At 43.4% G+C, this 24,179-nt stretch overlaps 1 protein-coding gene across 7 annotated transcripts in view; it reads left to right on the forward strand.

Moving 5' to 3' along the window:
• The window catches only part of IDS (iduronate 2-sulfatase), a 45,440-nt gene that overhangs the window by 16,648 nt on the left and 4,613 nt on the right, over positions 1-24,179 (forward strand). For 3 of the 7 annotated variants that reach the window (XM_048865008.2, XM_048865011.2, XM_075132554.1), the window contains 4 exons: positions 17,858-17,994; positions 19,049-19,226; positions 20,686-20,774; positions 22,691-22,891. In XM_048865008.2, the coding sequence (XP_048720965.1) occupies positions 17,858-17,994; positions 19,049-19,226; positions 20,686-20,774; positions 22,691-22,891 (605 nt within the window). The other 4 variants (XM_048865013.2, XM_075132555.1, XM_048865007.2 and 1 more) reach the window with 4 other exon arrangements.

The following is a 24,179-nucleotide window of genomic DNA, read 5'->3' on the forward strand; positions in this document are numbered from 1 at the left end:
AAGTTGAGGCTGGCTTGTCAAGGTTGCTTTTTCCTGGGACACAAGCTGCTTTAATACATTCCTATCACACCCTAAACCTCTATCGGCCCTGTTTGTTTTAATGACTTTGTCAGAGGTATGTCACTGTAAGATGACTGAAATACTACATATTTAAGAGATGATGATAATGATATGGGTGTATACACAATCATTGGCTTCTGTGGATGATTAAAGGTAGAAATGAACCCTCCATTTCCAGGAACATCATTCCCAGTCTATGACAAGACAAAAGGAGAAACACTAAACCATAAAAAGAAGTCAAGCTTTTCTTGTCGTTTCATGGTTTGAAAGTTCCATGCTGAATTTCTATTGACAAACAATATGGAGGTAAGACTTAATGTTGTTTTTGAGACATAGATGAATAATTGTTCAAGAGTCTGGCCAATATGGGAGAGAACTTGCATTATTCAACAGATCTCCTGCTAAATTTTCATTCCTGGCCTGTAATTTTGCACATCTAAATGAGGTATTTGGGAATCTAATTTCCGAGTTAGATGCACATCTACAGGTGGCATTTGCAGGAGCAGTTTTGGTGGCCAGTTTTGAAATCTGGCCCTTGGTTTCAGTGAAGATTTCAGTGTCCTTTGTCAGAAGGTAATTGATTTTTGTGGTGTTGGGTGCACACGGTTTAAATCCCACAATTTGCATTTGTGCTATGGAAAGCTGTGCAGCTGCACAAATGGCACCCGTTTGCACAGATGTAGCAATCTTGCAAATTCTTGTTTATATTAATCCCAAGTGATGCAAGATTTAAATCTTACTGCACTTGATATATGTTCATGAACAAAATTGGGATGCAGTCTTCACAATTTGTGATATGAATCAAATTATGCAGTAAAAAGAAAGTACCATAAGTCTCAGACTGTTCTGCCCAGAAAATGCAAAGGACGTGTATGACTTATACTTGTCACAGTGGCCAGACAACAAGATCAGACAAGGTGTCTCAACATTATTTAGAAAAGATGCATCTAGTTGATTAGTGATGTGCCACCACTTTAATTGCATCACTCATTGCACATCAGGAAATTGCTCACTACAGGAGGGACTTGACTGAAGGTAGCTCTGCTTAAGCAATCTGTTCACAACCCCAAAACACCAAAAAAGTAAATTAAAAAAAAATCTGCTAATGAAGACTTTGTGGATGATGTAGTGGAGGCAAAGAACCTCTTCTTTATCTCATATGCAGCCACAGAATAATAGTCATGCCTGCCTGCTTGCCCTGGCCCCGCGCCGCTCCGGGAAGCGGCCGGCACCACATCCCTGAGGCCTCGGGCGGGGGAGGGGTGACAGAGAAGTGGGCTCCACTTGTTTCCCTCGCCTGTGGGTACCTCCCCTGAATCTCTCGTTGGCAGCGGTACCCTGTTCCCGGCCAATGGGAGCTGCGGCGGGGGGGTGGGGGGGCGGTGCCTGCAGGCGAGGGCAGTGCACAGAGCCCTCAGCCCCCCCCCGCCCCCCCCAGGGGCCGCAGGGACATGGTGCCGGCCGCTTCCTGGAACGGCATGGGGCCCATGGCGCCACGGGGGTGGCAATCCCACAGATCGGATCCAAAGCCCTGATGGGCCGGATCCGGCCCGCAGGCAGTAGTTTGCCCACCCCTGACTGATACTTGATATCATGTAGGGACCTGATATTGATAGAGTACATAGATAAATAGCCTGTGCCTGCTCCTTTGAAGCCAATAGCAAATCTTCCAGGCCCCTGTTCCTCATGACGACCAGCGATACTCTGGTGCAGGACTGAAGGTGGGGGGCAAAGGTGGCTGAATGATAGGTGTTAGTTAAGTCACTGGCATAAGTTAGAGCAGCTTCACGGGTGCTCTAAATGATGGATGCCTCAATGGCCTTTGAGCTATTGTTGAAACATTTGGGGAATTCGTGGAGTGTAGCACACTCTAGCCAGGCCGCCTTCTTTGGCATGACCTTAGCACACCCCCTGTATTGGAGACTACATCAGTTCTGTACAGGCTGGGGATTCCACTATGCTGCAGGAATCCACAGCTGACCAATCCAGCTAACTTTAAGGCTGCTTTATTGGGCCATTGCTTTATTGGGCTGAGCTGGGATTTTTCATGTGGAAGCAGGAGGACCATTGCTGCTGGTCCAAAGTCAGTGTCAATATCTTCATTGACCTTAATGGGAGCAGGGCTGGGTCCATGCTGTGCTTGTCAGAGGTTAGCCTTACTTAACTATAGATTTAATTACTTAGTCAGTTTGTGTCAAAACCTAAAGATGAACATTTTTGGTGGCATGGTTCTAGCTTATTTTTTTTTAAAATAAGCATTAAAAAAGTCTGGAACTAACATGAGATTTGACCCAACTCCCATTAATGGCAGTTCTGATGCTGTCACTATGTAATTTGTTCATTGATATATTCCCATGGGCTCTCTTGAAGAGTTTTGTTTTTAATCACCATTGAACTTTGACTGCTAGAGATATTGCATGGCTGATTTTCATATTTTTCTTTCAGTTTACACTTTGTGCTTATTTGTTTAATTGTCCAAAGTAATAGTCATCTAAATTCTAAACACAAACTAGCTAAGGGGCAGAATTTTTATCCTAGTTTATTGAATAAATAGTTAACCAAGTGTCTTTTAAAATGGCAAAACACCAAAAGCTATTTGATGTTTTATGAAATTATTGATTTTTCTCTTTAGGAGTCATTAATGTGCAACAAAAGAGGCGTATTTCTAAATATGAAAAAAACTCTTAATTGTAGCCTGTTCTAATGTTAACCATATAAAGTTTGCTAGTGGCAACATAATATAAGCAAAACAAATAACACTGAATGTTATCCATGTAATTATCCTTGTTTTATTGCTGCATGTTGATACATCACACTTTAGACTGACTGTCCAGGTAGAATATTAAAATGTTTTCCTTGTAAAATTCACTCTGTGGTCTATTAATGCTCCACAGCATTTCAACTCAACTGCAAGGTGATTTATAATAGAGAGGAGGTGGGTGACCACCTTCAGGTCCTCAAGAAGAGCTCTGTGTAAGCTTGAAAGCTTTTGTCTTTCACCAACAGAGCCTGATCCAATAAAAGATATTACTTCACCCACCTTGTTTCATACCTTGGGACCAACATGGATACAACAACACTGGAAACAACATTATTTGTATGACTTTTTTTGTGCTGGCCCCACTAACGGATATGTAGGGATCTTTAACAGGAGGTCTGTCTTGTCAGTCTACCACCCAGTTCAATTACAGGACCTGTTATGCTTGTATTTCAGTTCAGACTTTGATATGACTGTTGTAAATTTCCACTGTCATTGTCACTGTCATTGCTGGCTAAGTTTAAATAATGCATCAGAAATGTTTGAACATCACTAAGATGGCAGTAAGTATTTCAAACCTTTACATTCTTTAGATCAACAACTGTTGAATCTTTAAAATAAGTTACTTACCAGTGCCTAGTTAACAACCTATTCCTTGAAACAACACTGATGTCTTGTCGAGTGGGGAGGGGGGGCAGAAAGTTGTGTTCTTAACTTGCGTTAGCTACCAGGAGATAAAATCTTAATGAAGGCAAGGCAGTCTGTAATTAGCAGGACAAGTTAGACTGACCTGCTAACTTTTGTGAAAACTACCTACAGCCTTGTTCTTACTAGGATTTTATCTCACACTAGCTAACTTGACTTAAGACCATATGTTCCGCCCTCTCGCCCATAACCCATCAAGCGAGGACAAGGCCTGACCAGTGCTTGAATTATGGGGGGAAAGTATGGGCAGCCCTGGATGTCAAGTGGCTTCCTTTAATTTAAACAGATGTGAGATAGCCTCTAAAAGTAGGGGCTGATCCTGCAGACCATTTGAATGTGGAATGCAGACTGATTTCAATGTAAATTTTGCATGTGAGGGACTTGTAAAATCAGACTGCATATTATATGCACTCTTCCTTGCTAAAAAGCACTTACTAATTATATACTAGGTATTTCTTGACTGTACATATTTTACTAGTACTACCGGTTGGAGTTCTCACAGAAACCTATGGGGAAGTACTGTATATGGCTAAGTCCCATTGACTTTCAGTGAGAGATGAGTCCCTATCTCCCTTGAATATCCCAGCAGGATTGGAACATTTATAGTCACCAGACAGAGCTAATGAATTAACTTAAAGCAGTAGTAGGTTATCATCTGTATGTGGACCAGCACTAGTGGGGGGATAAGATACTTTGACAGTGGGGTTCACAGACATTTGCTGACAGCAGAGGAATGGTGAGTCTCAGGAATCTTGGGTTTAATTCCAGACTCTGGAGCAAAGTGAATTCCTGTCTCTTTTCCCCCCGGCTCCTCCTTTCTCAGGCTTCTCATCCCAGTCTCCTTGCCCAGCCATTTCCTCCCTGTAGCAAGCTTCACTTGGGGGCCAGCAGACCTGGTGGGCAGGCCAAGGCTCAACAGTCCCCCAGAGTCCTGAGATGGCCTTACCTAGAGGCCAAGTTAGGTGCCCCCCAGGTTCTCTCAGCCAGAGGTGGGGGAGAAAAAGGTAGCGGGATGGTCCTCCCGCTCCACAGGTCTCAACCCAGGGGGAAGGGGCGAGGGAGGAGTGTCTCAATCCCCTTTTGCTGACACGCCAGACCAGCCTGTCCTGGGCCACTTTCTACCTCCCCACTCTCTCTCCCCAAAGCCAGCAGAGAGTTCCCAATCAGGCCCAACAGTTTGGATAGTCAAATGGGTACTTCCCAGTTCACTTCTCAGTATCCAGTAGGGTCAGGCTCCCGGTCAGGTCTTACCCACTGCCCTGACCCTTCTCCTGTGGCTCTCTCTGTCTCAGAAGCTGTAAACTGGCTTCCTCCCTACAAAGCTTCTTCTTCACCCTCCTCCTGCCTCTTTCTTTCTTTTCTTGTTGTTTTATTGTGCAGCAGCCTCAGCATGTGAGGCTGTGACTGCCACCTACCGCAGCTTTTGCATAAGCAAAAATCTATATCCTCTCACCCAGCTCTGTATCCTTAAAAGAGCAAAGTAATGCCTTTTTTAATGCTACCCTGCTTTCCTGGTGCTCTCACCAATCCTTTCAGACTACATGCTTTCACCTTGAGGCAGCTCAGTTCTTCATAAAGAATCTATCTGTGTAATTCTTCCTTCATTGCCACAGCAAATGCTTAGCTGTTTCTTGGACTTTGAATGTGTTGCACAACCCATCTTTGTGCTTGTTTAGCAGGGCTGCCCGGAGGGGGGCAAGTGGGGCAGCCAGGGCGGGGGCAATTTCGGCGGCAGCTCAATCGCTCTGCTTCAGTCTTCTGCGGCAATTCGGCGGCGGGTCCTCCTGTCCTCTTCTTTCTTCGACGGCACGACTTGGGTTTTTCTTTTTTTTTCCTTCGCCACTTGGGGCGGCAAAACTAACTTTCTTTTCATGGAAGGGGCCCCCGAAATTGCTTTGCCCCAGGCCCTCTGAATCCTCTGGGTGGCACTGTTGTTTAGTAAATATTAATTACCATTCAGATCACAGTGACCTGTTAGTACTCTAAATATAGTTACTTCTCTTCTTCTATCATAGTTATTAAGTGTACCATTAACCTCACGTTTTGGATAGATTTCATGGAACCTTTGCCTTTTTTTCTCTTTGGTCCATGGTTCTTCTATTCCTTCTTAAATTCTCTCTTAACCAAACTTTTGAAGTCCTGTTTACTCAGAGCGTTCTTTATATCAACCTCCTCATTTTGAAAGGCATTTTTCACTGCTTTATCTGCCATTTCATTGCCCAGTAACTTGACATGTGCCGGGATCCACATTACTACAGGTATACCTAATTGTACTATTTTCAGAGTTAAGAACAATATTCCATTGATTAAGTCATTCCTGCTTTCTGAGGCTCCCTTTCAAATCACCATTATGCATGATAGAGTCCGATAGGATAGCAGTCAAAGTTGGACGTACATCCTTTATCCAGGTCAGTGCCAACAGCATGCCCACCAACTCCACACTCATAATGGCCACAGAATTGGACAGTTTCATAGATCTCTTAATTCCAAATTCAGGGATACAAAAGGCCATTCTGAGTCTACTTGTGTTATCATCTCTAGAGCTGTCAATATAGATTTGGCAATGTTGGCCTCATTTGTGATGTATAAACTCACACATTTTAGTCGTCATATTTGATGGTCCTGCTCTTGCTTTTATTTTATCATACAACTCCAAATCCACTACTGGAGAGACAAACATACAGCTACAGTTTGATTTCCCATTACTAAACGTTTTAATTTCTTCCAGTCCTTCCTTTTCACCCAAGTCTTTTACCCACCTTTTGACCCTGTTATCTTGTGGGAGTCTGTGGCGTCCATTTAATTCTTGTCTACTTAATTCCCAACAGTCCTTGTATATTTGTTTAGCACTCCTATCTTCACTGGTTTCAGAGTAACAGCCGTGTTAGTCTGTATCCGCAAAAAGAAAAGGCGTACTTGTGGCACCTTAGAGACTAACCAATTTATTTGAGCATAAGCTTTCGTGAGCTACAGCTCACTTCTCACGGTTCCATTCTTTTTTTCCAGTCTTCTTTTTTGTGAAGAGCATTTTCCCCCTGCTTGACAGTCAGTCCCTTTTTAAGCAGTTCCTCCATTTGGCGCATGCTCTGCAGCTGCTCGGGGGGCAGAGCCCTCTTGCCCCAGAACTGCTCCATCACTCCCTTAGCCTTTGTGTGGGGTCTGTAAACCTCATCTCACTCCCTTCCAGCTGCTTGGCCCCAATCTTCTTCCCTCTTTGTGACTCCCTTGTCTGATCTGTCTCTCTTTCTGTCCTGTCCCTCCACTGCCCTTCAGTCACAACCGGCTCACACCCATTTTTCCAGTCCCCACTGGCTCCTTCTCCCCCTACCCCAGTTTCCTTGTTCCAATCTACTCTCCTCCCCATCACGTAGGTCTGGCTCTTGTCCCCTCTGCATTCAATTCAGGCAGCTTTTCTCCTCCAACTCCCTGGGCCTCGCGGAGAGGGGGGTCATTGAGAACACAGGAGAGGCAGGCTCCCTGCTTTCAGTTCTAGTGCCTGGATCTGGAACCGGCATGACTCGAACCAGCCCAGAGCTGGAATTGCAGGATAGTCCTGCTTATTCAGCCCTGGACTGGAGCGTGTCCATAGAATCTTTGAGGAATTGAGCTCTAGCAAGTCTCTACTGAGCATGTGCGAACTATGACTTTTCAAAGGTTTAAAATTTGGCCTAATTTGGGTGATTTTTTCCTCAGTGATGGCTAAAGGTGCATTCTTGACACACAGCCACCCTGCTGCTGAATTTCTAGTCCCTGCTCCAAAGCATGGGGTTGTTAAGGCTTTTAAAAATAAATACGTAAAACATTGCCAGAATATTTATGCTATATTTATTATATGATTTAAGAATCTCCTGATTTCCCATTGAGCATATTTGTAGATTTGGTCAAAAGTTCCAAATGATGAATAAACTGAGCAATAGAATAAATTTATCAAGGTGCACAGTTATTTTTTCACAAATCTGTTGGATCATAAAACCCTTGTCCCAAATCCTGGAAGGAGGATGGCTGCAGGGAAAAATGTTGCTTTGATCTTCTCACCCAGTCCAAACCTGTAAGGCACTGCCTAGCTTCTTCTGAAATGCTGAGCACAAACTCTCCTGTTGACTTGAGTGGTGATTGATGGGCTCCGGGTCTTTCAGAAAGAGCTTGGTATCTCACAGGATCAACTCTATGGGAGTTGCATGAGCTCTGCACAAGGCCCTGGGCATTTTTAATGGGGCTGATAGTTATTACAGGAAGAGACAGAGAATGAAGATTAGCCAGCAAAGAATTCCTTTGCTGAGTTTTATCTCCATTTATAGTAAAAAGCTAGAACTATGTTCTCTGTATCCTACAATCATACTCGTGAGATGGTGACCGTATCTGAATGTGTCCTGGATTGTATTGGCTATAGCACTTGGCTATCTTATGAAGTATTTAATTCACTAAGTGATTTTTGGTTAAAATATTACTGGTGTGTAACCAATAGTTGATTTCACAATTAATACTCCAAACTGCAACAGCTGTGTAAGGAAATGTCAGACACTTAGAGAATTTCTCATCTGTTCACAGATCTTCCACTTAAGAGGCCCCTTCCCTACAATGTACTGTGAACAGAAGGAGGCAGCGTAAATTCAAAAAACCACAAGGGTTTTACCTGATGGGATAAAAAGACAGTTCACCATTTTCATTCCTGTTACAACAGCTTCATTAGGCTTATTGCTGCTTCCTCTTATCGGACATAATTAGAAGTTTCATTAAGTAAAAGCATAGCAGAACCATACTAATATGCACTAGGCCTAACCCTGATGTCCTTGTGAAGTTCTCATTCTATCCCGCTCAGTCAAAACTTGCACCCTCCTATCTTCTCCTAAGCCTGCCCCCAGGAGCAATTATTTTGCATTTCACACTTTACGTACCCATGGGAGGGACAACTGAATTTTTCCCGAAGGATGGTCTTCCAGTGCTTCCTCTGAACAAAACAGCACCTTAGCCTGGAAAAAATGAGTCTTGTGTACTTCAGTGCCCTTGTCATAAATTGCTAACTGAGAGGTTTTAACGTTTGAAATGGAGACTTGTTCGGCAGAGAGGAAGGTGACCTCTCTGTTAGCAGTTCTTGAATGCTAATGAGCTTATTTACTGTTCCTCTGAGGTAGTTTTAATGAAAATGAAAGAGGGGCCGGGTGGATTTCACTACTACCAAGAAATGGAGGTCAGGTTTTTGCAGTGATAGTACTCTGAGCATCCTGTCCAAAACACCCACTGAAGTGGCCGTGGGAGTTAATGAATACTCGAGTGGCTATTAAAGCAGTCCATACTAGAGACCTGGATTAAAGGGATCAGTAGAACCATGAGACATCTTGTTTACACAGTGTTGTCTATGCTCAGAGGGGGTCTGTTTAATGTACCTTAAGGTTTACATTACATTGACAGTCTCGGGGCTTTGGGTCATAATTCTGTAAAACTGTTTCCTAAGGGCTAGAGTGTACTGTGGCCTACATCCCCCCGGGAGGGAATGAGAAGTGAGACTTCTGTATGGGCTCCGCAGACTGAGCACAGGCTTACTCCCTCCACTGAACAGGTGCATGAAATGGAAGGACAGGAATAGGAGCAACCTTAGCTCCCTCATCGGCTTCCCAGGCAGCACAACTGAGCTGCTGCAGGAAGCGTCTAGTTTGCCACTGGTGCAGGCAAGCAGGAAGCAGGCAATTGTGACTGGGGTGTGTCTCTGAGTCATAAAGCTTTCGGTGGTGGTGCACCTTACATTCCCACACCCCCCTTGTTCAAGGTCTGCTTGAAGTCACAATCTAGCTCTTAATAATACTTTAGAAACAAACCAGCTAATAAACATGGTTGGAAAAGATCATTCCACAAGGTAATTTGTGGGAACCTAGAACAAAGTGAGGAGGTTTATAAATGAAGAACCCATATAAAATTCACTTTAGCCATGGAGTAGGGACTATACACAAGATGAAGGCTTATACGTGTCTTTGAATTAGGACTATATTATCTAGTGCCTACATTTATTTTCTAGTGCTTCCCAGGGAATTTTTGTCTCATGGAAAAGCAATCGTAGAAGTTTATCATTTAATTATAAAAATGTCAATCTATGCAGATCTATCTGATGCAGTGCCTTTGGCTGATCCAGAGTCAGAAGGTTTAGAAAAGTCTTTGCCTTCTTGTTATACAGTTCCAAAAGCAAAGCTCGTGAATCTTTCAAAAATAAAAATCCGATGTAGATGTTTATACAATATTACAGATGGGAGACCTGTCTAGTATGGATGCAGGCTTTGAAATAAAGGCGGGATTGGACAGTAACACCTTTTTTACAGCTATTTTTTAAGCTACACGTATAATAATTCTATGTCACTTAGTTTTGACCGAAAATTTATTTTAACTCATCCCCAAAACTGCTATATCTATGGTGGATCACACTCCTCATACCTAATATAAGATATATTAGAACAGATCACACCATCTACCTCTCTAGTCTGGCATCTGGCCTCTGGCATTGGTCAATATCTGTATTAGAATAGGGTGACTCCAGCCCTACTCTCCACATGCTCAGAGGGCCTCACCCTGACACTATTGAAGTTGTTGGCAAAGCTCCTATTGACCTTGATGCTGTAGGATCAGGCCCCTAATGTACAGGGCTCTGAACCAATTATATAATGTTGTAAGACAAGAATTCCCCTTGAGACCAGCAGGTGACTGGTTTATGACCTGAAGCATGAAGTTGGATTTCTCATATCATTTTCCTGGCTTGTCTTTCCCCCGCCCCCAACAATGTTGTTAATGGTCATAAAATGATCTAGTGCTACTGGAAATCTAGTCACAGCAGTGGCTCAGCAGTGAATTCCACAGGTTAACAATCTGCTGCACAAGGAAGTCTCTCCTTTTGTTGGCTCCACATTTACTGTCCTTTCTGTTTGAACAGAGCTTTGGGGATGGGGGGGGGTGCTGCGTTATGTGCCACCCATGTAAATGTGAGTGGTATTCTTTTTGAAATAGAGAAACAATGTCAATGTCTTCAGTATACAGGAGCTGCTTGAATCTTTAATAAGTATTTGAACTTGACCCCAAACTTGCAGAGAAGGATGCATAATTGTAAATGTAGAGGTGACTTATGAGGACCTTTATCACACTGCAACAAGCTTTCTTCCATGGTGTGTAAATTTTCTGTACATAAATCAAAGGGGAAAAGCCAGGTCATGCTGCTCTTCATTTAATCAGCATAGGGATAAATGATTTCTGCTAATCACCTACCAGCACCTTCTGGCAGTAGGGGTTTAGACAAGTTTTCTTGCTTTGATTCTTCATTTGGTAGGAAATTCGTGATGATCAATACCCTCAGATATGATAGATGTTCCCAGGGGATTGATACAACATGCTTCTTTGAGAGCTACTAAAAGAACTGATGCATAGTGCCAGCCAATTGCTTGTGCAAACATGCCCTCTTGTGTCTGCTGCAAAAGCAAATTTTTTAGACTTGCTAATGAATCTAATGTAGTATGTGGAATGATTGCTTCTAGCCAAACATAACTTCTATTGAAGTTAATGGAGGCCACATTCAAGGACAGAATATGTACAGACAGAGCCAAATCTTCATTCCAGGGCAGGATTGAGGCATGTTGGCAAAGCATTGTGGGGAAGCTTGTGCTATGGTTACCCATGCGGCACCTAGTTATTAGATAGTGGAAACTTCTGATTCCAGTGATGTGAACCCAACAATCCTTCTCAAGAGTCTTAGATGCATATAATTCAATTAAAATGCATTGCACAGGGCTTTTATTGTTTTTTACAGAGCTCTATACAGATTTATACATAGAATGAAATGAAAGAGCAATTATGGATGGCATTCTCTCATGTTTTGTTGTCCACGTTTACTATCAGGGAATGGAATGATCTGTGGGTACCTCTCTAATGGCTGATTTCGGTGTCTGCAATCAATAGGCCACCATCATCCCAGTTTTATTCTAGTATCAGAACTTTTGCATGCTGTTGCTGTTAAGAAAATGATTCAATTTCCAAATAACTTGTTTCTTCAGTGGATTTAGCTGCAGTTGATTAGCTAAATATTTTTGATATAATCATATTAGGCAAACTGGAAAATTTATATCAAGTACCAATTCACACATTTGCATTTGTCAGAGTCAAGCTTTATCGTAATTAAACATGTGGAATAGCAGAATAATTCTTTGTTTCCATCAGAACTCTCTGGATGAAAATGAGAGGAATGTCATCTAAGAATGTACTGTTCACTCACATTTTCCATTTCCCTAAAATGCTAGAAAGTGATCTAAACTAGCTCTGTTATTACCAACTATAGGCTGCACTTGTGTAAAAATATATTGGAACTCATCAAATGAATCAAATTATGTTCACAAACTAGTAGTATTTGGGGTACACTGTTTAAAACAGTTTCCCCAGAACACTTGATTTTTGATTCAGCCAATTCCAAGGTAATCTCCCCCACCCCAACCGAAACACACAAAAAAGGAAGAGTAAGATCACTATAAATGCCAAATTTAGCCATATTTAGTCCACTCAAAAGAAAAAAATATATGCATTGGTACAGATGTTGGATATTTTTTTAAATCACACATCCCAGTGAAGGATAGAACAACAGTGGATTCCGTTAGCAAGGGTTTCTAGTAACTGGGAAGGCTTGTTTGAAAATGTGTGCGTTCATGTTATTCACAGTTATGGGATGGTTTCCAGCTTTATTGATGTAATTTGCTGCTACATAGGGCAGCTAGTAGAGCTGGTTAAGAAATGGCTTCCCATCTTGGCAAAAAAATTAGTTTTCATCACAATTTTTCTGACTTTTTTTAGTTGTCTGCAGTCAAAAAATGAAATATTTCAGTCAGGTGAATTGTTTTTCTTCTTAACTGAATGTTTCAGTTTCTGGAACTTGGTTTTGTGTTGTCTTTTTTTTAAAAGGCCCCCAGATTGTTGAAAACAGATATTTCCCATAGAAATTTTCATTTTAAAAAAATAGCCATTTTTCCATCCTAAAACTTCTAGATAGAAAACTTTTGACAGTTCTAGCAACTTCTTAAGGAACCAGTTATGGTTCAAGAGTCGTGAAACAGTGTCCTTATGCTGGCTCTGAAGTTGTCTTACTTTGAGCATAGATATGCATGCACTTCATGAAAGAAACAAACCCCCACAAGGAATGTTGTTATTGATCCCGGAGTGGCTTTGAAGGCTATTATTCCACATACAGATCTATGTTTCCGTTAAGTAAAGGAAATATTTCATATCACACAATTCCACAAGAGGCAGAGCTGGGATGATGTGCCTGCCTCTTATCAGTCTATAGCTGAAGTCACTGAGTTTTTCACAGCAAGCTATTGATTTTGCTATCCAAATGCCATATGTCCTTAATACAAAAATCCTATGATAAATGCAGGGCTTTTGTGTCTTGGATTGGAGGCTGAATTCAAAATCACAGCGTTAACACTTTTGTATTTGAGTCTCATAAAATTAAGGTGATATTTTAATGCTGCCACAATAAAACCATAGAAGTTGGAGATTTTTCACTTGTTAGATTATCCCATCCATCCTTCTGCAAAAACAGGATTGTTCAGTAGTTTACAATCGTACAGTCTAGTTGTAACGACAATCAAGGCTAGTGATATGAATAATAAATAACAAGCTCTTATACGTTGTACAAGAACACATATACCTATATATATCCCCTGCACAATTCAAAGTAGACATCATGGCATATTTCAGAGTCTCTTATTGGGTTAGTTCCTCCTATAATCTCTAAAATCTCATGTGGTGACAACATGCAGTTTTATTGTTCTAACACAAAAATTTATACAAACTTTCTGAGACATTCTTAGAAACTGATCAGAATTCCCATGACCTTTGCTGGCCATTTGCAGCAGTCTTCTAGATTTCAGCATGTTTGTGTGGTGGCTTTGCTAGAGCACAGCTCCAAATATAACCCTATTAATTAAATAATCATTTAATCTCTATCAACGTTTTAAATGTTGGATCTAAATTCTCTGACAAAAATCACAACTTTTATAGCTTGGCTGTTTATAAAATGAAGTCAGCTGCCTAAAAACAAGACAAATAAAACTCATATTGGGAAAAACGTGTAGGTATGGTTAAATGGTTGAGCTAACCCAAACATGGATTAGTCCCTGCCTCTCAGAGCAGTCACAGATGGCAATTATGCATTTAAAAGAGATTACTGATGATAGAAACTTACATATTGCCTGCTACATATAAACAGGAATCCCGGCCAATAACTTCCAGCAAGTGTCAGTTTGATATATCTCAAAATGACCCAGAAATGTGAATTTCTATTTAAAATATATAATGTAAATGTTAACTGGCTGTAGCTCCGTGATTCCTTTTTTTAAAACTAGGATTAAAATGAAATATGCCTCCAAGGCAGCTTCTCTAAATATTAATTCTAATGCACTTGATTTCTTCCTTCCCCAAGGTTGTCATTTGCACGAGGAGGAAATAATTGTCATCATATTAAATATTCCCTCTCCCAGAGAAGTGTTGCTATAAGAGCCCTGAGAATCATGGGGGGATTAAGGATAAATGGGGTCCAGATCTACTAATATACTCACCACTTCCCTGGTCACCCACTCCTGCCTCCTCAGTGATGCTACCTAGACAAATCTTTAATCCTCCCAGACTCTTCTTCCCCAGTACTTGACTTGTGTTTTTCCACACAGATGCCTCTTTCCGCTGACCCTGCTTCCCCAGGACAGAGTCTCTTGCTTCCTGAATCTTATTAGCTTTCTGTTAGAGGCCTGAAGATCCCCTGTTTTTGTCTCCTGCTTTACACATCCTATCCTTGAATCCTAGGACTACAGCCCGTTATCCTTCCAGCCAAAGAACGTTGGACAGAGCCCCCTTTGAGGTAGTTAACGCTGTTCCTTGGGTGGCTGGAGGAATAACTTGAAGTGTATATGCTACATCTCCATCATCTACAACCCAGAAAGCAAGAGATGATGACCAGGAGGTAAAATGAGGTCTCCCTTGGGCTCCTTCATCAGGCTCCTTATGTTTTTAGAAGCCCACTATGCACACCTGCAAGCAGCAAGTCATACACTAATATATTGAGTGGAGCCCTTCTTAAGGCAAGAGTGCCATCTTGTGATAGGTATAGGAAAGAGAACGCAAAGCATCCTTGCCATTCATAGGATTATGCTCCTAGCATAAGAAGTTCCCTCCAAAGACATGTGTAATGGGAACACATTGTAGACCTGAGTCACCCTTGGGGCTGAGGAGAAAACCATGCCTAAGGGAGCTGAAGGTAGTAGTGCACCACCACTGTCCTCCTCCTCCTCCAAGGGGAGTGATGCTCCGATTGCAGGACTGCAACCTCTCTTCTGGACAGACTTCCCACTCTCAGCCTGAAGTCTGGTGGTAGACATGAAGCCCTTCTGCTTTTCTGCCAAAAGACTGGCTTAAGCCAGAACCCCCCATTCAAACATCACTGAAGCTTTGAGTGTTCGGATAAAATGAGACCTAGCTGCAAACCCACCTTTGGTTTGTAAAACATCATGTGACCCACACACCTCCTGGATGTGGTGCTCTGTCCCATCTAGTGACACAGAGATCACTTAGAGAGAGACTAACAAGTCTGCTTAACAGCCATATGGCTTTTAGCTGAGGCAGTAGACGCTCATGCATTTAGCTCCAGAGGTCCCAGGTTTGATCCCGACGACCAGGGTCCACTGGCAAGGAGGTTTTGCTCAAGAAAACAATCTCCTGGCTGGTCTTGGGTGTGTCGATTTGAGAGACAGAGAGAGACCTGGACTGGAACTATTTATCCAAGTCTCTCAAAGATAAACTAGCACCCAGCTCCAAACTATCCCGGCTTTGCTGCTGCCTTACTAAAGGCATAATTCTATTTAAGCTGATTTGTTAGAAATTATTTGTATTTATTGGTGGTGGGTTGTATTCTGAGTACCTCAAACTATTTTATTGTGTCTCGAATTCTAAGCAGATCCCCCCGCCCCGGTAAAAAAATTTCAACCAGGATTGTAAAGCAAAAGTAAGTACTAAGTGCATGTGATCATCTCTCTCTCCTCATGACTCTGTTAGTGACTACAGCAAATTACTGCTCCTTTACTTCAGGGGGTAAAGGTCTGGTGGAGCTGCAGGTCCTGGTTTCAGGCCCTAGTGATGGACCATGGTGGTATCTGTATGTGCCTTGCTGCAGTTTTACACAGGAACACACTATCAATCTGGCCAGTGGAGATAAGAATACCAGACCAGCCTTAGCTTGCAGGGCCCAAGCAATAACTCACTTTGGGCCCAGGGCAGGAGGATATGGAAACATGGTCTTGAGTGCCTTTCATGGGAGGGGCAGAGGGGGAGATAATAGGGCTTTGTCAGGGCCGGATTTATATTCTAGGCACAGCATCTTCAGTGCCCCCCCCCCCCAGCTGACCTTCATGTTTTCTATAAAAAATGAAACTTTTAACTCACTTTTAGGTGCCCCTAGAATGCCACTGCCCCTAGGCACATGCCTACTCAATCTAATTGGAAATGCGACCTTCCGATTGCCAGAGGGTCGGAAAAGAGGTTGCCAAGGCTCGCCCAGGGCCCCCAGCCGCCTGTAGTTCCAACTGGCAGCTTCTGTGGAAGGCCAGCCTGAAGACAAGGATCCAAGATCAAAGTCAGTAGCAGCCTGGCCAGAGGTGTGTGCCTAGCCCTTTACAGACATGGAGAAGGCACGGTCCCTGCCCCTGCCCGGGGAGCCGTCGAGTGCCTCCCCCCCGCGGGAGGGCGGACCCCGGCCACGCCCAGCGCGTTCTCCGCCCACCCGGCTCTCCCTGCCCCGGGGAAGGGCAGAGGGGAGGCCCGGGCGCCCCTTTCCCGGGCGGAGCGCAGGCCGCACCCAGCAGGGCTCAGCGTGCGCGGAGCTCCCCGCACGGCGCGTCCTTTCGCTGCCGCTGCTGCGTGGCTGGGCGGAGCGGGAAATGCGGGCGGCTCCCTCCTGCCGCTGCCCGGCCCCCTGGCCCTGGCTGCTCGGGATCCTGCTGGCCTCGGGGACCGCTGGAGCCGGGCCGAAGGGGCCGCTCCCTCCGCCCAGAGGTGCCGCTGGGAGCCGGGGGAGGCGGCCTGGGGGCTGCGGTGGGGGCCGGGATCTGTGCTGCGGGGTCCCAGGGGACGCCCCGGGCACGAGCGGGGCCCCGCTTCGTGCATCTGGGCCCCTCGCCCGCTGCTTATTTACCCCACAGCAGGTGGGACCCTGAGGCCCGGGGGGGACTGGCCCTGGCTGCGGGAAGGGATGAACTGGGATGGCAACAGCCCGTGTTAATCCCAGTGTGGACAGGGCAGCTGTAGCGTTAACCCTCGCTGGTGGGTCAAGGGAAACTCCGGGCTCCCCGCAGGGTTTATCTTGCCCACTGTGCAGGTTAGAACTGCTTCGTCTTTACCAGGGCAGGGTTAAATACACCCGCTTCCTGGGGCAGGCGTTAAATTGCAGGGTTAAATACACCCGCTTCCTGGGGCAGGCATGGCCTTGGGGACTTGCCTAGGGCTTCTGGCAGAGCCGGACAGTGAGCCCCCAGTCTGGAGTCCCAGGCTAGTGCCCTAACCTCTGGACCAGGTGACTGCTTGCGGCCTGCCTGAGAGGTCTGTCTGTGCTGAGCTTCCCAGCTCGGGTGGGCAGGGCTCCCTACTAGTAGCTGCCTGGATGTTGTAGCACAGGTGGAGGCTCAGGCTAACCGCCTGAGGTCGGCCCTGGGGGTAGCCTGGGTCCAAGCTCGGGGGGCTATCCCAGTGCCAACACGTCCACCGTGCTACCACCAGCCCCATTAGCACAAATCCAGGCTGGGAGGCTGACTCCCAGCTGCAGTGTAGACTTACCAGTCAGGCTTGCCACTGTCCTCTTTGGCTGATCTATCTTTCTTTAAGCAGTAATACTACTCTGAGCAGGGCTGGATAACATGGTGACGTCTTAATTTTGCTTGTGCAAAAGCGATGGTAGGGTGTGAAACCCAGAGGCAAGCAAAATGTCTACTGGAAAATCTTTGCACTTGCTTAAATTGTAACCCTTTCCCTTTTATTTTGTAGGTTATTTCAAGAAGCCGTTTATAAAGGTGCTCTCCATTGCCTTAAATATTATTAATTATGTTTATTGTGGTAGTTCCTGGGGGCCAGTTGAGAATGGGACCTTTGGATTCTTAAACAAGTTTTTGATGTTCATCTTTTTAACTATTGTTTCTTATAGGGATGTCCGAGGCTCCTCTTGATGTTTTTAGTAGGGCTGGGGAGGTATAGAGAAGTTCCAATAGGTTTGCAGTTCTCAGATTAGCTTGTACTCATTGGTGGTAAAATAAATGTCATGTAACTCCCTCTTTGTAGATGGCATGAACGTTCTCTTCATAGTAGCGGATGATCTGCGTCCCGCTTTGGGCTGTTATGGAGACAGCCTTGTAAAATCTCCAAACATTGATCAGCTTGCATCTCGAAGCGTTGTGTTCCAGAACGCCTATGCTCAAGTAAGTAACAAAACTTAATTTAAAAATAGCAGTTGCTGTATTTTAAAATATTTCAGGTAGTAAAAGGACAACTGGGCTAAACTGTATTGTGTGTTTATCTTTGCTGCAATGAGGAAAGGACCGCAATGAAGACAATTGTCATTGATATTAGCAATAATGGTGTGGTACTCTATTGTGTATCAGCTTGTGAGTTTCACTATTTACAAAACCCTATTAAAAAAAAAAAGCCATTTTGCACAATACCAATTCTGTGCTTTCTACCCTAGATGTAGTCTTGTAAAAGCTTACTCTACATTTACCCTCCCCTCCTTTTGTGAGCATGATATGTTTATTCCAAATCCCTTATATTGTCCAGATTATTCTTTGTAGGGGCAATTTCTAATCATCATTCTCAAGCTCAGGATTCTAAATCTTACTACTTTTCTTTTGCTGGGATGGCTGACTATCACGTCTGCATTCTCAGCCCTGCCTCCACCAAGAAGCCAGAAACCAGGGCCCTGAATCTGACTGGGGAGTTTGGGGATCTCAGTGGAGTTACTCTTGCCAATATGAAACAGAACATTCAGGCCTTTGGACTCTAACCTGGATCTCCCACTTGTCTGTTCTTTGCATTATTGCTAAGACTGCCCAGATCGCCTGCACTTGTCACTTAGTGTCAGCACAGTCCATCTGCCATTTTCATTCCAACTCTGTTACTAGTTTTCAAAAGCATGGTCTTTGTTTGATGTCACACAGTTTGTGTTACTAGCTGCAAAATCAAAGCTCTAGGCTCTTCTCAGGAGTCTGTTAGATTGAGATCCCAAGTGCAAGAAAATACACATGTAGCTTGACATCCGTTTGTGATGTGGGCGGTGAGCAAGAAGTGTCTGACTGATACCCAAAGTAATGATCCCAGACATCTCTGCTGGGAGCTATGTTAAACATTGTTAGTTGGATTCCACCAGCTCCTAAACATTTTGCCTAATGACACCAAAATCACTTGTTTGCACTTCAGATACAAACTGAATATACTCTACTTTCCATTAAGCATTAATTTTCCTGTCTCTTGCTTTAGCAAGCTGTGTGTGCTCCAAGCAGAGTGTCATTTCTAACTGGACGCAGGCCTGACACCACACGGCTTTATGATTTCCACTCCTACTGGAGAGTACATGCAGGAAACTATTCCACAATACCCCAGTACTTCAAGGAGAATGGCTACACGACCATGTCCGTAGGAAAAGTGTTTCACCCTGGTATGGCTTGTAACAACACTTAGAATCTTCGTTTAACATGTTACCACAAATGAATTGTGTAATTAGGGACAGGTTTTTTTCTTTCATATTAAATGACCTAAAATATTGTCATATGTCTGATGTAGAATAAAGTCCTTCTAGGTGGTCCTTGTCTTTGTATAAACCATTACATTTTATAGAGTTACGTTTAAAAGTGGGGCACTAACTGCACAGCATCATTCAACCATGGGAATCGATCTGCTGTACATTTTCACATACCACTTAGGATGTTAATGTCGAGTATTTAGAATTTAGACACTGCTAAAGATGTACCTAGACCTTCTGTGTTCAGAAGACCAAGTGGTCTACAGATGTCAGTCAGGGGAACTTTGCGTAGAAAAGCCACGGAGGTAGCCATCAATCTAGTGGAGTGAGTTCTGATGTCTGCCGGAGGCGTAACTTTCCATATCTGGTAACAGAATCGGATACAGTCAGAAATCCATTTTGCAAGTCTCTGGGTCGAAATAGGTGTCCCTCTGGATCGCTCCGTGACGGAGACAAAGAGTCTAGAAGAATTCCTAAAGGGCTTGGTTCTATCCAAATAGAAGGACAAAGTCCTGTGTATGTCTAGGGTATGCATCGTGGATTCAAGAGTTCGCATGTGGTTTAGGAAAGAAGGTCAGCAGGTGTATCGGTTCATTGATGTGGAATGATGAATGGACCTTTGGAAGAAATTTGGGGTGCAATTGGTGGGTCTGCCATGAGAGCTGCTATTTATCCTGCCTGTCTGGCAGAAGTGATTGCCACTAAGAATGCTGTTTTCATAGTGCATGATCATTCTCTGTCTGTCCCAGTTAAGCTGCATAGAAAATGAGTTCGCTATTTAAACAACAGTAAAGAGTTAAAAATACTATATGTATGAATAAGAATGGCCATAATGGGTCAGACCAAAGGTTCATCTAGCCCAGTATCCTGTCTTCTGAAGTGGCCAGTGCCAGGTGCCCCATAGGGAATGAACAGAACAGGCAATCAGGTGTTCCATTTCTGTTGCCCATTCCCAGCTTCTGGCAAAACAAGATTTTTCTGTGATAGTCCTCTGTTGAAACTTGTTACCATTAAATTGTTTGTTGGATGTGTAGAATTTTAATGATTCTTAGTTTTACTAACAATTTATATACACCTATAAATACTGTCATTAGTCCTAATTATTTTGTACTCGGAGCTAAACTTGCTCAAGATGCTTGAGGTTTCCCTTTCCTCATAGCCAGCTGTGTTTTAAGTACTGGTAGCTAGAGTAAATGTTTCATCCTTTAGTTCTTGAATGCTTTCTTAGTCCGCTGAATTAGCTCATAAAATTAGTGGAACAGTTTCTGTGTTAACAAAACAAGTTAACCATGTATATCTTGTAGCTGAACTGTTCCTAGTTGAGTGAGCTATAAGACCATTTCTAATATTTGCTTTGCTTATTCCTCCTTTCCAGGGATTTCATCCAATCATAGTGATGACTATCCGTATAGTTGGTCCCTTCCACCTTTTCATCCCTCTGCTGAAAAATATGAAAACAGTAAGGTAAGCAGGCAGTTTGATTGCAGGTGGACCCAAATAAAGATGTGTGGAGAGTGTTTCAGGATATAAATATATTACTACTGTCAGGTACAAGCTCTTGCTAATCTGAGTCAAATGTGTTAATTGGGAAGATACATTTCTCTGATTCTGTAACCTAGTGGGTTAGAACTGTGGAGGAAAATCACTAGTCAAATACACTTCTCTTCACCTCCCTACCAAAAAGATGTGTCTCTTTGTACTGAAGAATGGTTATGCTCATTAAGAGCCCGATCCTGCAAATGCTTGTGCTTGTGAGTAGTTCTCTTGAACTTGGTGGGATTACTGACACGTGTAAGTGCTTGCGAGACTGGGGGCCTTAATTTGTATTGAGAGCACTAAATCCTTTATCTCTAAACTGTAGCTATCATCTCTTGCAAATTACCTCAGCCTCTTCTCTAGGTGGTAAAGTGCTGTCAGCTGGCTTGGCTGAATTTGAACCAACCCTACGCAATAAGGGTCCCAAAAGCCACTTGAGTACAGAACTGCTTAATGCATCTTTTAGTTTAGTAGATGGAGACCATTTAAAACCTGCTTAAGGAGCCAGCAAGCCACCAGCTGCACAACAATGTGGGTTCTGTTGATACTGCCAGTGGGTTTCAGATGGCATTTGTTTGTTTAGGCACAAACTGTGGCCCATGGCGTAAGGATAACCTCTGTGCTTGATCCTGGACCTTTGCTCATCCCAAATTAATTTGTGCTAAATTACAAAACTTGACCCTGCAAAGAGGGGATTAAGACAGCCATGTTTCGACAAGCCATCTAAAATCAGAGTTTCCTGTCTTCTTCAACTTTCCAGAATGTTAGTTACAACAAGTGTGGTCCAAAGGAATTAATGTAACATTTTTGTAAGTACTGCGCTATATCTACACTACAAGCTTTAGCTACGCTGCTGTAGCATTGTAGTGTAGATGCTTCCTGTGTCAATGCTTCCTTTGACGTAGTTAATCCACCTCTCGGTGAGGGGTGACTAGAATTGTTCCATCGACCTAGCTACGTCTACGCTGGTGGTTAGATAGAGCTATCTGCAGAGTTCAGGGCATGACATTTTTCACATTAATTAGGTCAATTAATTTTTAAGATCATGCCTTAGTCAAGCACTTAGTCAACAGTTACTGTGCAATCACAGTATTTAATAGACTGGAGTAGTAAGGACTTCCTAGGTAAGACAAAATTCAGCCTTGGTGTAAGTTGGTTGTGAGGTTAACTGTTGAAAAATACTGACTTCCGTGGCAACTAGTGTTTGCATCAGCCACTCATGTCTCTCAGCATACAGCATATGCTCCAAAGGCCCTGCTGAGGCCACCTTCTCTTCTCAATCCCTTACAACAGTCAGTGTTTCTCTAGTGACTAAATATCAGCCACTGTTGGCACATACCCAGAAACTAGTGGGTCAGGTAATTGTTTCCAAGATAGCTTTCCATGAGTCCTCGGAGTCAGAGGGAGCAAAAGGGCAGATTGATCACATAACCAATTTCTAACCACTCACCAATGAGCCACAGAGCCATGGTTTCCTGGGTTCTAGAGCTTGGCATCCTGCATGTGACTGTCACACCCTCAAGCCAACTGTAGAGCTAGGATTCTGCTGCTTATTGGACGCAAACAAAAGTTGCCTGTTTGTTTGGTGTGTAGCTGAGCTCAGGAAAATGGCACTGTTTTTTCCTCTGTGGTTTTGATCACCTTACCTAGAACATGGCAAAGCTTTTCTAGCACTAACACTAGCCACTAATTTCCTGATCAGACTTTAATCTGCTGTCCTGTGTGGTGGGCAGAGTGATCCCCCTGAGTAGAGTCAGACATGAATTACTCTTGAAGCCTATGGGATGTGTGTGTTCTTGGTTTGATTAAATTAAAGTAGATATTTCTTCTTTGTTTTCCTGAAGACTTGCAAAGGAAAAGATGGAGAGCTTCATGCCAACTTGGTTTGCCCAGTCGATGTGGCAGAAGTGCCCTTGGGTACCTTGCCAGATATACAGAGCACTGAAGAGGCCAGACGCTTATTGAACATCATGAAAATAAAGAAGCGTAAATTCTTCCTGGCTGTTGGTTATCACAAACCACACATCCCTCTGAGGTATCCTCAGGTAAGGAAGGCTGGAGTAAAACCATCTCACTGGGAAACCTCGACCAAAGTTATTCAATGATCAACATTAATCTTTTAAAAGTTACTTTCACAAGTATCTTATAATGTTATTGTAAACCAAGATGAAAAATATCCTTGCATTGAAAGGCTGAGACACACTCGTAGCAGCTGTCACAGAAAAGTAACTCCGAGTCAAAATATATATTCTTTTTAAATGTTTTAATCTCATCAGTATGTTCACAGAGCATTAAGTGCTGGACGAAAAGCCCATCCTTACTCAGTTAGTACCTGCTGAACATTATTGTGACTACTTGTGCAGAGAGGTATACTCTGTCTGAGGGTGGCAGAATGAGGCCCTAAATGATTTGCATCCTGATCTTCCTCCCCATTTATGTCAATGGCAAAAGTTCCACTGAGTTCCAAAGGAGCAGGGTCCTGTGTTTTTGAGAAGACTTCACTTCTTGACACATGCTGTAGGTCTCTACCATATCTGAGATGAGTAGTAGAGTAGTCTGTGACATGAGCCAAAGAACATGTAGGTGCCATACACAAGAACTTGGTACAACATTATCTCCTGCAAGTCTCCTGAATAGATGCTCTCTGCTAAAAGCACAAAGTAGGTTGGTGCTTGCCAAAATACCTTAACCAGCTACCACTGAGTACCCTTTACATTGGGAAACTTAAAGGTGAACTGAATGTGGTGGTGGGGTGGAGGGGCACAGAAGGGGAAGTGGTTGCCGCTTTGTGATGTGTAAAGAAGGCTTTGAAGGGGAAGGGGGAACTTTATGCTCTTTTTTTTTTTTTAACCTTTGAAATATCAGATCTTGTTTTGCTGGAGGTCTTATGGATTCTGAGCTTCCTCCTCCCTTAATTGATAGGCAAAGGGTTGAATCTTTAACGAAGGTGTCCTTTTTACTAACTTTTTCTCGGGCATTCTGAGTTACGGAATATTAGCAAAACCAGCGTTTTAAACAGTGGGAGTAAAAATCACTACCTCCCCCTTTAACTAATGGGGTTTCATGGGCTGCCATGATCCAACTATTCTGTGGGCATCTGTAGTCTTCCAAGAAAAGCAGGAGAGACAAGACCTGAATGTCTAAAGTAAGCAAGTTAAGCCAACAAGCAGCCACTCCTTGGCGGGATAAGCCTTTCATGCTTTTAAAAATAAACCCTAAAGAAGCTAGAAGAGTTGCAAATCCTTGGTTTTTCTTTGCTCTGTTTTTCAGTTGATTCTCAGGGCTCTAAATGAATGCTGTGCTGTGGGGACGCCATATAGGCAAAATAAAGGT

Source organism: Caretta caretta, chromosome 9 (assembly GCF_965140235.1).
Source record: "Caretta caretta isolate rCarCar2 chromosome 9, rCarCar1.hap1, whole genome shotgun sequence".
In the NCBI taxonomy this organism is placed as follows: domain Eukaryota; kingdom Metazoa; phylum Chordata; order Testudines; family Cheloniidae; genus Caretta; species Caretta caretta.